We start from the raw sequence: 13,921 nt of genomic DNA, 5'->3' as shown, positions 1-13,921 counted from the left end.
TAGTATCCCCAGTACTAATGACGTATCTGATTGCAGAGTCGACCTAGGACTGCTGTATTTGACGATGGATCAGTCTACCCAAGGCAGCCAAGGTCTCTTCACCAGTCTGCTTTGAAGAAGCTGTGAGTCACCCCCGGACGAACTCTGTTGAGAGTATTAGCCTGCCTATACAGCACCCACTGGGGTGCTGTATGAGGAGAGTGACCAGCGAGTCACACGAGGCTCCTGGCTAGGGCACGTAACCCTAGTATCGGTCGTGGAGTGGCCTACACAGCGGAGCCGATCGGTACCTGCCAGCTACAGGCTGGATTGTGGTTGAAGGCCTCCATGACGAAGCACCCAGTGGGACTGTGATTTCGCTGGCCTGTGGCCAGGGTAGATTCGTCATAGTCATAGTGGATTCATCGTGGGCCATGGAAGAAGGAACCAGGGCTACCCAGAGTGAGCATCGTTAAGCATCCAGTGTCTTTGGAAGATGCAACTGTACATAAGTGTTGTAATAATCACCGCGTGCAACTTATATTTAGCACCACCATACATAAATAAATATCAGAAAAACTAGAACATTTGTATCCCTTCCCCTTTAATTTAACTTGCGTTACGGAACACACCCCTTGAAAGCCTCTACTAACTTGGGGCTGGATTCCCAAACTCTACTACCATCAGAGAAGAACCCGGTTGCGTCCCAGTAGTTCCATAACAGAGGGAGGGAGGGAGGGAGGGAGACGTGGGGGGAGGGGGGGAGGGAGGTGAGGGAGGGAGGGAGGGAGCGCGAGGGGTCGGGGAGGGAGGGAGGGAGCGCGAGGGGTCGGGAGGAAGGGAGGGAGCGCTAGGGGTCGGGAGGGAGGGAGGGAGCGCTAGGGGTCAGGAGGGAGGGAGCGCGAGGGGTCGGGAGGGAGGGAGCGCGAGGGGTCGGGAGGGAGGGAGGGAGGGAGCGCGAAGGGTCGGGAGGGAGGGAGCGCGAGGGGTCAGGAGGGAGGGAGCGCGAGGGGTCGGGAGGGAGGGAGGGAGGGAGCGCGAGGGGTCGGGAGGGAGCGGGAGGGAGGGAGAGCGAGGGAGGGAGCGCGAGGGGTCGAGAGGGAGGGAGCGCGAGGGGTCGAGAGGGGAGGGAGGGTGGGTGGTGTCTGGCACGCACCCATGGGAGGAGCTCAGGAAGGAGGGAAGAGCCACAAAGTGATTGGCAGGGCACGTAGGTGGAGGAGGTTTGTGGGTGGACACACTGCTAGAAGGGTGTGTGGAGAGAGAGGGAGACGTCGTTGTAATATTGGTCTGCTTGCTTGCTTAAATGGACGTGTTATTAACACACATCCCAGCAAACACAAATCATCTACACAACGTTCGCCTATCTCTTCCCATAGGTGTGGGAATGATTTGCATTGAGAATGGTGCAGGAGACCCTTTGAGAAACTGTTACTCAAAAAATCCAAACACAAAGCTTTTATTTTAAATTGTTTTTCTACAATTATTTTGTTCCAAATGTAAAACAAATAGTTTTTACATGTTTAAATATAAAATTTATGGTGTTTTTTTGTAAAATTCATTAATAAATTGTGAATGATATATATTGGCTGAGTGAAACCTTTAAAATCCATTTAGTTATAATATGAACAGAAAAAAGTAGTTTTCCAAATTTTCTAAAAATCGCTCTTTTTAACACAATTTGACTCCTTATGCATTCCACTAAACACTATATCATGTTTAAATATATAATTTATGTATTATTCCCTAAAATAATTTATTTAAATTATATAAGTTGCTGGAAAGTGGTGTGAAAGAATCTGAAAACTTTTTGTTGTGTTATAATTGGAATGTTCTTATTAACTATGTCTCAAGTTCACAGTTTATCAAACAAGAAGATTAACATTCGTCAACTCTTAAAATCTTATATGTTATCTTGCTGGTGCAAAATGGGTGAATCTTTAGGAACAGCTAGTATCTATATAACACAAATGGTGTTTTCCCTAACTCAAACAATGTAGGGTTTATTATTCTACACATATTTCTAATGACTCTTAGATGTTTACATTCTCTGAAGTATAATTGTGAAGGCTGTGTCAATCACTCTCAACACAGATTCTTAAACTCCTCTCTGCAGGTTCAACTTTATAATTAGTTTCCATTTTGAATCTCCATGGACATTTGTATCCAAAATGAAACCAATGTGGTTTCCTTCAGCCAGCACATTTGCTCATTCATTTCCACAGATTCCAACATGGTAGGGGATTTACAGAAATTTGTATATTCATATTGTTATATATTAAAAATATGAATGCAGTTCAATATGATAAGACAAATACATGAGTTTATGATAAATTCGTTTTCTGTGATATACCATTGATATGCTCTTTTTTTCTTTAAACGGCAGACTAAAATAAAGTGCTCACATCAACAGATTTGATGTATAAATGGTCAACGCTCAACAGAGTTAGTATAAATGTATTAGTATAAATCTTACTTGTCTCATTGTTAATTCACATTCAATGTCAACTTGAGGTTTTGATGTGGCACGTTTGGCCAAGTCATCCACCACCTCGTTGAGCACTATATTCCAACATGAGATGGAACAGTTCAATATGAGTGAGTTAGTTTAGTTCATTTATTATGCACCCCATACCCATCTTGTGGGCAGTTGTGGAAAGGGTTACAGAGGCACATAATGGGCTCAGGGACTGAACCCCACAATTCATTTAGCTAAGCAAGTTACAATCTTGATGAGCTAGTTACAAAATTCAATATAAGTCATCACATCAACAATGGGTTCGAGATCGACCTCAAGTACAGGTTCTAAATTAAGCAACTGACATATGTGGAGAGCTAGTATCAAAATTTATATGTTTGTCCTGCACACCGCCCCCCATCCAGTGGGCAGTGGTGGATAGGTTACAATCACTTAGTTATCATCTACAGTTAGCAAACTGGGGATATTTGGCTAAAATTTCTGGTAGCAGATCATTTTGAATGAAATATTGACACATCGCTGGAACATTGGTTATAGAATTGTCTCTAAATTCATGTATCTCTTTGCACTCCATCACATAGTGACGGAGGGTGTGCGAATAATTTTGTTGACACAGTTTACATTTGGTCAGGTCTACATCAGCAGATAATGAGAATTCCCAGAGATACTTGTAACCGAGTCTAAGCCGAGCAGTAGTAACATCTAGAAGTCTGCTGATTTTATTGGATGATCCATAGATGTGTGGCTCCTCTTGTATGATAGTATGATGATAGATGGAATTACTAGTTCCAGTTTCCAGTTTAATTCCAGTTTCTAGGCAGGCGATGAGTACTCACAATAACCTTAAGCGTCAAAACAAAAATGTGTATACTCTTTTTACTCTCCTGACCTTAGTTCTCGAGCTATGTATTTCATTTTGGTACCAACGTGTTCGCAATAACATTCTCTAGAAGAACATCAGTAAAAACTGTCACCAAAAGTTATATGAATACCAGCACCCAATAAATACCTACGTAGATGACTCGCCGTGAGTGCCCAAGAGCAACAAAATGTTTTTACTCTTCGGATTGTTATCACTTCCACACTTGTCCTACAGCGTTAATTTTGGTATCACTGTACTCGCAATGAAATTCCCAACACGGTGATATGAATATAAACGTAGAATAATGGTCGCTGCCCACCCGCAAGAGTGTGGGAAGTGGCGGAACTGTTACCCAATATTGGTGACACGACGACACATGGGCGATACAGCGCTTTGAAAGTTTATAATCATTTCACTGTCCTGACATTATTATTGTATGTACGTCATTCATTTTTGTGCCAATGTTTTCGCAATAGAATGTTCTATGAGCCCGTAGGTAAAAAAGAGCAACAAAGCATAAGATAGAATAGCACCATATATAAAACAACGCTGGAACATATCAGTGAGCGTCAAACACACACGAAATGTGTGTGTTTGATGGTGGTCAAACGATGTTTGATGTGTTTGATCAGGTGATGTCCTGATCCGCCTAATTAAAGTATGAATTATGTTGAGAAAAAATAAGAAAAAAGGGAAAACACAGGGGTGGGAGAAACATGACAGAAAAAGAGTAAAAATACAATTTGGTCAACAAAACAGCATTGTTTAAAATAAAAGATATGGACTGACATTTTGGTGGTTAGGTAGGTTACATTGAGTTAATTAGGTAGTACTTAGTGTTTATCTGTTATAGATAGGAGCTGCCTGGTATGGGCCAATAGGCCTTCTGCAGTTACCTTTGTTTTTATGTTTTTGCCCTGTAACCTAAATGGTTAGAGAGGCACATATATGGGCTTAGGGACTGAACCCCACACTACATTTAGCTAAGCTGGTTACAATCTTGATGATATAGTTACAAAATTCTGTATAAGTCGTCACATTATCAATGGGTTCGAGATCAACCACAATTTCCTGAATGGATATAACAAAGGGGATATTAATAGGGTATTAAAATTGTCAACACAAGATAGAACACGAAACAATGGGTATAAATTGGACAAGTTTAGATTTAGGAAAGACTTGGGTAAATACTGGGTCAGTAACAGGGTTGTTGATTTGTGGAATTTTTCTTAACTTATAAATTTATCTTTATTTATCTTAAACTGGTTGGGAGAGGTACAGTTTAACATAATTGGGAAGGTCATTCCACATTCGAGGTCCCTTGATTTGTAAAGCATTTCTAGTTTGACTAAGTCGTACTCTTGGAATATCAAATAGGTATTTGTTTCTGGTGTGGTGCTCATGGGATCTGTTACAACCTTCTAGGAAGCTTTTAAGGTCAGGATTGACATTACAGTGCAGCGTTTTATATATATAAAATACACATGAGAGTATGTGCAGGGACTTAATATCTAACATATTCAGAGATTTGAGTAAGGGGTCCATATATACTGCCTACTATAGTGGCTTTAGGTATTGTATGCACTAGCTCTATCTATAAATCCAACATTATATTTGTAAATCAACTATATATGTACTTTCCTGAAAAAAATTGACTTTACTGTACACTTATATTCTCTTTGGATTTGTTATCCCCTATCGTTTGGGAGAAAAAAAATGACTAATACGTTCGGCGAATGACTTTGACTTCAACTTCACTTTGACTTCGTTCATGTCATTGTATTTTCCGTAATATATAAAGGTTATGACAATGCAATTATATTATTGTGTGCAAATAAGTTGGAAATTTCATGTACCCTAAAAATAGTAAAATAAAGAATAAGAATAATTAAATAATTGTTGTAGTAAATTGTCACACGTTCATCATATGCAAACGAACACACAGTTTGGAGCGTCAGTACAAGACCGCCGCCATTTTAAAACACGGCTTCGAATGTAAGTAATGTTTTTCTCGTACTAACACTGTGTTATGCAATAGATTAGGTCTTGAATTCACAAATTTAGTTGTTACATCTGACAGAGTATGTTAGACGGTGTAATGCTGGTCCATGTTGACGTATTTGTGGGCTTGGTTGGTTTAAATGTGATGGCACCCCAATATGGGCACACAATATGGGCACCCCACAACTGCTGCATATTCTAGCTTTTGACTAACAAAAGTGGTGAACAATTTCATAAGTATTTCGCCATCCATGTATTTAAAAGCAATTCTGAAGTTGGAATGCATGGCATAGGCTCCTCACACAATGTTCTTTATGTGGTCCTCAGGTGATAGTTTTCTATTTAGAACCACCCCTAGATCTCTTTCATTATCAGAATTCCTTAAAGATTTCTCAGATGGTTTTCCTAATAATAGATTGTGGGCTGTAAGGGACAGGTGGGATGTATGGATTAGTTGATAGAAGTTCCAGTCCACCTGTAGACAGGGATCTCACATCAGCTTGTATATTTTACAAGGATAAGATTTGATAAATTCAGTTATTTGACTGAACACTGGCTCTGTTTAAATCAGAGATTTAATCATACATAGTCTAACCTAGCTCCATAACTAACAGCCATTAGCCGGCTCTGTTTAAATCAGAGATTTAAACATACATAGTCTAAACTAGCTCCATAACTAACTGCCATTAGCCATCCATGCACAGCCATCAGCTGGGCCATAGACCGGCTATTTTGCTTTTTTCCCAAGCCGGTCTATGGCCCGTGTTTTTTTCGATGCCTCAGTGGCCCATGCACAGGTCCGTTCAAGGGGATTAAATAGCCGGTCTATGGCCCCTGGGTTTTACGAACTTTTTTTTTCCAAGCCGGTCTATGGCCCGTGTTTTTTTTCGATGCCTCAGTGGTCCATGCACATGTCCGTTCAAGGGGATTAAATAGTCGGTCTATGGCCCCTGGGTTTTACAAACTTTTTTGTCCCAAGCCGGTCTATGGCCCGTGTTTTTTTTCGATGCCTCGGTGGTCCATGCACAGGTCCGTTCAAGGGGATTAAATAGCTGTTCTATGGCCCCAGGGTTTTCTCAAATTTTCTTTCTTAGCCGGTCTATGGCCCCTGGGTTTTACGAACTTTTTTTTCCCAAGCCTGTCTATGGCCCCTGGGTTTTACGAACTTTTTTTTCCCAAGCCGGTCTATGGCCCGTGTTTTTTTTCGATGCCTCAGTGGTCCATGCACATGTCCGTTCAAGGGGATTAAATAGCCGGTCTATGGCCCCTGGGTTTTACAAACTTTTTTTTCCCAAGCCGGTCTATGGCCCGTGTTTTTTTTCGATGCCTCAGTGGTCCATGCACAGGTCCGTTCAAGGGGATTAAATAGCCGTTCTATGGCCCCAGGGTTTTCTCAAATTTTCTTTCATAGCCGGTCTATGGCCCCTGGGTTTTATGAACTTTTTTTCCCAAGCCGGTCTATGGCGTGTATGTTAAATAAACCAAATTTTTCACTTTTGACAATTGAGCACCTGCTACATCCAGATTCTAGGGAGGAAAGGAATATAATATCTAATATATCTATCTGTGTGAAATAGATTAAATCCATTTATTTGATATTCAGCTGATAGTTCTGTATTTTCTACATTCATCCATGTTTTGGTAAGTGCAATAATATGTATTGTTTCATTGCAGATTAGAGATTCTAGATAGTTCTAGATTTCCGAAGTACTGAAACGCGCGCCACACAGGCTTGGTGGATCTAGGTGCAAGGTAAAATTATTTACATTTACTTGTTTTTTTATTTATATGCATATATATAAATATATATATGCATATATATATGTGTGTGTATATGTATTTGTATGTATATAAATTTGTGTGTAAATCACGGAAATTAACTTTAGGAAACTGGCAACCAAAAACCAGTAGGCAGTCTGTTTTATCAAACCCTTATTAGAATAATAGATCTTGTAATAATTTTGCAAAAATAGTGGCATTTACTATTTTTAAAAGATTATTAAAAAATTTACTGATATGGTGCATTCGGAAGACAAACCAAATTTTTTCACTTTTGACAATTGAGCACCTGCTACATCCAGATTCTAGGGAGGAAAGGAAGGACGATCTTACTGGATCCCATAGCCTCTCCGAGGCACAAACCAGGCTTGTACACAACCCTCCCCCTGCACCCGAGCTATGTCAACAGGACGTTCTTTCTCTTCGCTTTTACATCACACACACAGAGATCACAATAACGTGATGCATCAAATGAACAAATCCACAAGGGCCGTGACGAGGATTTGAACCTGCGTCCGGGAGCATCCCAGACACTGCCTAAATCGACTGAGCTACAACAGGGTAAAAGGATCCAGGAAGTTCAGTAGAAGTTTGGTTTCAACCCTTTTACCCTGTCGTAGCTCAGTCGATTAAGGCAGTGTCTGGGATGCTCCCGGACACAGGTTTGAATCCTCATCACGGCCCTTGTGGATTTGTTCATTTGATGCATCACGTTATTGTGATCTGTGTGTGATGATGTAAGGGCGAAGAGGGAGAACGGCCTGTTGACATAGCTCGGGTGCAGGGGGGGGGGGGGGTTGTGTAAAAGCCTGGTTTGTGCCTCGGAGAGGCTATGGGATCCAGTAAGTTCAGTAGAACTTCGGTTTGTGCCTCGGAGAGGCTATGGGATCCAGTAAGTTCAGTAGAACTTCGGTTTCAACCCTTTTACCCTGTTGTAGCTTAGTCGATTAAGGCAGTGTCTGGGATGCTCCCGGACGCAGGTTCGCAGGTTCTTAATATGATCCTCAGGTTATAGTTTTCTATCTAAAACCACCCATAGATCTCTTTCTTGATCAGAATTCTTTATAGATCTCTGTGGCTCGATCATAGAAACTGAGTAAATTCGTTACACTGGACCTTCCAGATCGAATACCATGCTGACAGTCTGATATATCATTCAGTACGTCTGCATCTGAAATTGAGCAATACCGGATTTATTATTTGGTTTTATAAATTTTATACTTATAATCTTAACTTGTTTCAGAGACCACGAGTAATCTGGGCTTCGAACTCAACAGAAAAGCCTTCCGTAGACCTGCTTCTTTGCTACATAAGACAAAATTTAGTAAGTATTGATTTATTATGTGTTTATTTATTTATTTTTTCTTTATATACAAGAAGGTACATTGGGGGAGAGTAAAGTGACTTGAAGTTATACATTCTTGTAAAGCAACTAGCACTCATAGTGTTTCGGGCAGATCTAAGTATAGACCAAGGAACTTACCATCTTTTTTATTTCTGATGTTACCATTGTGTAACTGTAGATGAATTGCATTTGTTGATTTGCTCCCAATTAAGATGTTGTAGGTCCTTTCTATGTTTAGTGTGAGTTTGTTGGTCGACATTAATAAGTGGATTTTTTTTTAATTTATTGTTTACATCATTATTTAATATGAGTGGGTTGGAGTCTGAGTAGATGAGGTTAGTGTCATCATTATCTCATATCTCTGATTTTGTCGTAATGGTCAAGTAGCTGTACTGTACAAGTAGAGGACATGAGAGATAGCTGTAAGAGGTATTTCAATATCTTCCTGCACTAAATCCATGTTGGCCTGGATTGTGGAGGTCATTGGTCTCTAGAAAACTAGTAACCTGACTCCTGATCACTCAAATAATTTTATTATGTGGGATGTTAGTGCAACTGGTCTATAATTCTTTGCCAATGCTTGTGTTGTGTTGTTTTGGTAGTGATGTGCAATGTGTTGTTTTGGTAGTGATTCGTCCAGTTCTGGTAGTAGTGCGGTTGTTGTGTGGTGTAGTACTTGTGTGGTTGTTAATGACTTGTATTCCAGTCTTGTGGGTATCTCCTTTCCCCTACGGGCCAACTGCTTTGTTCTTACCTAGCATTTTGCTTTGTTTGGGTATGAATGTTTGTGTCCCGTATATTTTGCAAAATTTGCCATATATCTCATTATTTACTCCTCTGCCTAGCAACAAGTCTGTCTAATTATACTCATTAACTGTTTTTCAAAGTTCCCCATAGTGTCCTTTATTGAAATCGAGTTCATGAACCGTTTCAATGTCCTTATTTTCTTCTATATTATATCTTAAAGTATATTTAAATGTTATTGTTATTATTGTTATTAAATGTTATTGTGACATTGCATTGCAATTGAGCTATGTTGTTTACCATACCGTTCATTTCGTGAGTATAAGTATAGATGCCACACTTGTGACAGGTAAAACCATGCCTTTTTTGAAAAACAGCACCGTCTGTTGCACGTAAGAGCAACCCACACTATATTATGTTGCGATATTATTTCAATATTTCCGATTGCATTGATAATTTGAATTTTCATAGATTTCAATTTATTTTCATTTCAATTTAATAATTTTGTGTGACATTGCATTGAAATTGAGCTGTGTTGTTTACCATACTGTTCATTTCATGAGTATAGTTTATTTTTATATTTTTTTCATTTCATTTTTTTAGCTGTTCTTATTTTTCAGTGATGGGAATATCAGATCATTTGATGTTCCCAATTTTCTGATGGAAGCATCAGACCATTATAGAATGCATCGGATGAGGTAGTTTGGAATGGTGGGGAGGACGAGAGGGGGGGATGGTGGGGAAGATGAGGGGACAGAGGAGAGGGTAATGGTGGGGAGGACGAGGGGACTGGGGAGTTGGGGATGGTGGGGACAGGGGAATGCTGGGGAGGACAAAGGGACAGGTGAATGGGAGATGGTGGGGGAGGAAGAAGGGACAGGGGAGGGGAAAATGGTAAGGAGGACGATGGGACAGGGAAGTGGGAATAGTGGGGAGGATGTGGGGACGGGGAAGTGGGAAGGACGAGAGGACTGTGGAATGGGGAATGGCAAAGTGAATTATAATTATATATATTAATTAATTCTTATAAATTTCCAGAAGCCTGTATCAACACCCACACTAATGCAACTGAAAGAGATGTTGAGACAAGTATTGCTGATATGTTGAAGAACGCCCCAAACAAACTCGGTGGAAACAGATGCAAGGTAAAGTTTGCCAATTTGCTGTAGTCTAATTCAATTTCTTTTTAGTAATCTTTGAGAACATTTATGCTATGAATAAGAAAATAATGTAACTGATTTTGACTATATATGTAGATATATTTAATTTTCTGAGCACTAATAATGAAAGAAAACCAAAATAAGAGGTGGCTACTATCTCTAATAATGGGCTGGAATAATGCAGGATATAATAATATATATATATAAATATATATATATATTTATATATATATTTATTTATATAAATATATATATGATATATAGATTCTATATAGATTCTATTATATTATTCTATTCTATTCTATAGTTTTATATAGATTCTTGTTTTATTTTTTTTCTATAATATGGAAAGGGTTTTTAATTAATAAATTAAATATTATATAATAAAATAATGTATTATTGAAAACAATTAGTAACAAACAATATTTCATTACAGGGTGGTGAAGCAAGAAGACATGTGCATCACAGCAGACTTGGATATGACGAATACTGAAAATGGTGTAACTTTATATATATATTATTTATATATATATATATTATATAAAAAGTTTGTGAGGAAGACCTCTGGTGCCAATGTGGGGACCCATAGCCTCGGAGAAGAAAATAAAAAGTATTCAGAGGCAACCCGTTCTCGCAAATTCGTAAAGTCAATATTGACTTATTAACTACGTGCATAGGTGATATACTAAACATAATAGATACCCTTAAAAAGATTCGTAGAAAACACCGACCTTACCTAACCTTGTTAGTATTATAAGATAAGCATCTTATTGCTTCGTAATTACAATTATTACTTAACCTATAATAGGTATAGGTTAGGTAATAATTGTAATTACGAAGCAATAAGATGCTTATCTTAAGATACTAACAAGGTTAGGTAAGGTCGGTGTTTTCTATGAATCTTTTTAAGGGTATCTATTACGTTAAGTATGTCACCTATGCACATATTTAATAAGTCAATATTGACTTATTAAATTTGCGAGAACGGGTTGTCAGAGGAGACCTTGTGGTCACTCACTAAACACTAATATTATCTTCTACCACCCCCATTCTTTTGTATGTACACATATATATTTGCTTTATTTGAACTTTGTTACAAAGAGGGAGTTACATATAGGTTACAAAGAGGGAGTTACATATAGGTTACAAAGATGGTTATCATAAATAGATTATTTATATATAAATAGATTTATATATAAATATATTATATATATATATATATATATATATATATATATATATATATATATATATATATATATATATCTATATATATATCTATATATTGTGACGGTAACGCGTTGGTGTTCGGCTGTTTAAGGCTAGGGGTATGGCCTCGTCACATAGTTATAAAAAAAAAATAGAAAAACTGGAACTTCGTCTGTGGTAAGGTAAGGAGAAGACACACAAAACACAAGTAAAACTTTAACAATGAAATTTTAATTACGTTAAATAAATCAAAACATGAAAATATGGACAAACAAATATGTATAATAAAATCAATGAATCAAAATAATAAGAATACTTAAATGACACAATGAAAGTTACGTTAAGGCAAAATAATAAGAAGTGCAACACAAAAGTTAAGTGGGAGGTGCTGGAATATTGGCTTAAAGCCACCACCTCTCTCAGTACACGCTAACGTCTAGCTGGGAGGAGTGCTGGCTACGAAAGCACGGAACATTCTGAGGACTGATGTTGGGGCGACCCCAGACATCAGGTAGTATTGGGGGCGAGTGCAGGTGCAGCCAGACCGGCGACCAATCAGCGGAGCCGTAGCGATCAACGGGTAGTTTGGTGGTTGGAGTTCGAACAGGTGGCTGGTTGCATACGTTTCTGCTCACCCTGGCAAGCCTTGCTGGTGTTGTTGGACATTTCTTCCATAGTCTTTTTATATAATTGTGAAGACGTAATTATAGAGGGAAGAGCAGGCTCAATCTCTTGAAGGAGATTATCGTCACAACTCTCCCCCGAAGCCTGCGGTTCTGGAAGAAGTACGTCGTTATGTGGTGGAGTAATGGATGGAGTTGCTTCTACTTCATAAACTCTGGAGAGATCATGGGCTAAGATGTTGTCAGACTCTTGGTATAGCGTGTCTCCAGGTTGAATTTCTGCAGGTAGCAAGCCCATAGTAGAAGACGTTGAGATGAGAAGTGGGCGTGCTGCAGGAGGTGTAGGGTGGTGTGGTCCGTATTGATGGTGGACCGAGCACTTTTCAGGTGTGGAGTGAAGTGCTGAAGCTTCAGGATGAGGAAGAGTAGCTCCTTGCCAATTGTTCCGTAGATCCTTGTAGCAGTAGTCGCTGACAGGTGTATTCTTCTCGCCTCGTTGCTGCATCACGACACCACCCACGTCGGTACCATTGGCGTCGACATGGAGGATGAAGGGCTTATCTGACGAGGTGAGAGTGGAATTAGAAGAGGGCATAGGAGCACGATTATTATCCTGAAAGCATTTGGGAAGATCATTAAGGATTTTGGAATTAGAAAGCGCCGACTCCTTGTCAGTGCTTTCGGGAGAAGAAGCTGGGATGGTCTCACTGTGGATGTAGGGTTCTGTGAATGTGGAATAGTTAGTCAAGACAGTGGGAGGAGTACCATTATATTGCTTCAGGAGGTTGACGTGGCACAGCTGGGTCTTCCGCCGCCTATCTGGAGTCTCTATCACATAATTATTATTATTCCTGCACTCTTTGACGCAGTAGGGTCCTGAAAATCTGTTTTGTAAAGGTGAACCTGGGATAGGGAAATAAGCAAGGACGAAGTCTCCCGGCTTGAATTTTCTTACTTTGCTGGTCTGGTCGTAATGAGTCTTCATTCTCACCTGGGCTTTCAATAGATTATCATGGGCAAAGCGGTGGACTCTCTCTAGAATGTGCTGAAGGTTTTGAAGAAACTGGGGCACATTCTGATGCTCACTGAAGGTGGCATCTCTGAGAGAGTCTTTGAAAGCCTTAAGGGGAGTACGGCACTTACGGCCGTAGAGCATCTCATAAGGAGATACTCCTAGGGACTCATTGGGGAGACTTCTGAAAATACACATTATTAGGTCAATCTGCTTATCCCAATCCTTTGAGGTTTCACTACAAAACTTTTTCAAGAGTGCTTTGATGGTCTGATGACTACGTTCAAGAGAACCCTGTGAAGCAGGATGATAGGGGCTGGACAATACCTGTTTGATGTTGAACTCCTCCAGTGTCCTTTTGAAGAGATCACTGGTGAAGTTGGTGCCACAGTCACTTTGAATCTCCCTGGGAAATCCGTATTGAGTGAAGATCTTCAGTAGATGTTTGATAACCGTAGCAGCCGTGATGTTCTTCACTGGAACTGCTATGGGAAATCTGGTGGTAGGACACAGGATGGTTAGGATGTAGGCGTTACCTGAACTGGTCCGAGGTAAAGGACCAACACAGTCTATTATGAGTCTGTGGAAAGGTTCCGCAGGCACCTGTATGGGAATCAGTGGTGCTCTGGGAATGGAGACGTTCGGTTTGCCTGCCTTCTGACATGTATGACACTGTTTTACGTACTGTTTGACGTTATTTACCATACCTGGCCAGTAGTAGTCTTGAC

At 39.8% G+C, this 13,921-nt stretch overlaps 1 protein-coding gene across 1 annotated transcript in view; it reads right to left on the bottom strand.

The window, feature by feature from the left end:
• Nucleotides 1–1,528: 1,528 nt before the first annotated feature.
• The window catches only part of LOC138370863 (uncharacterized), a 138,641-nt gene continuing 126,248 nt past the window's right edge, over nucleotides 1,529–13,921 (bottom strand). The window contains exon 3 of the mRNA XM_069335471.1: nucleotides 1,529–5,796. Coding sequence (XP_069191572.1) covers nucleotides 5,620–5,796 — 177 coding nt within the window. The 3' untranslated portion in view covers nucleotides 1,529–5,619. The remainder of the gene's footprint in view (nucleotides 5,797–13,921) is intronic.

This window comes from Procambarus clarkii, chromosome 33 (assembly GCF_040958095.1).
Source record: "Procambarus clarkii isolate CNS0578487 chromosome 33, FALCON_Pclarkii_2.0, whole genome shotgun sequence".
Lineage (NCBI taxonomy): Eukaryota > Metazoa > Arthropoda > Malacostraca > Decapoda > Cambaridae > Procambarus > Procambarus clarkii.
This window is presented reverse-complemented; position numbering and strand designations above follow the sequence as displayed.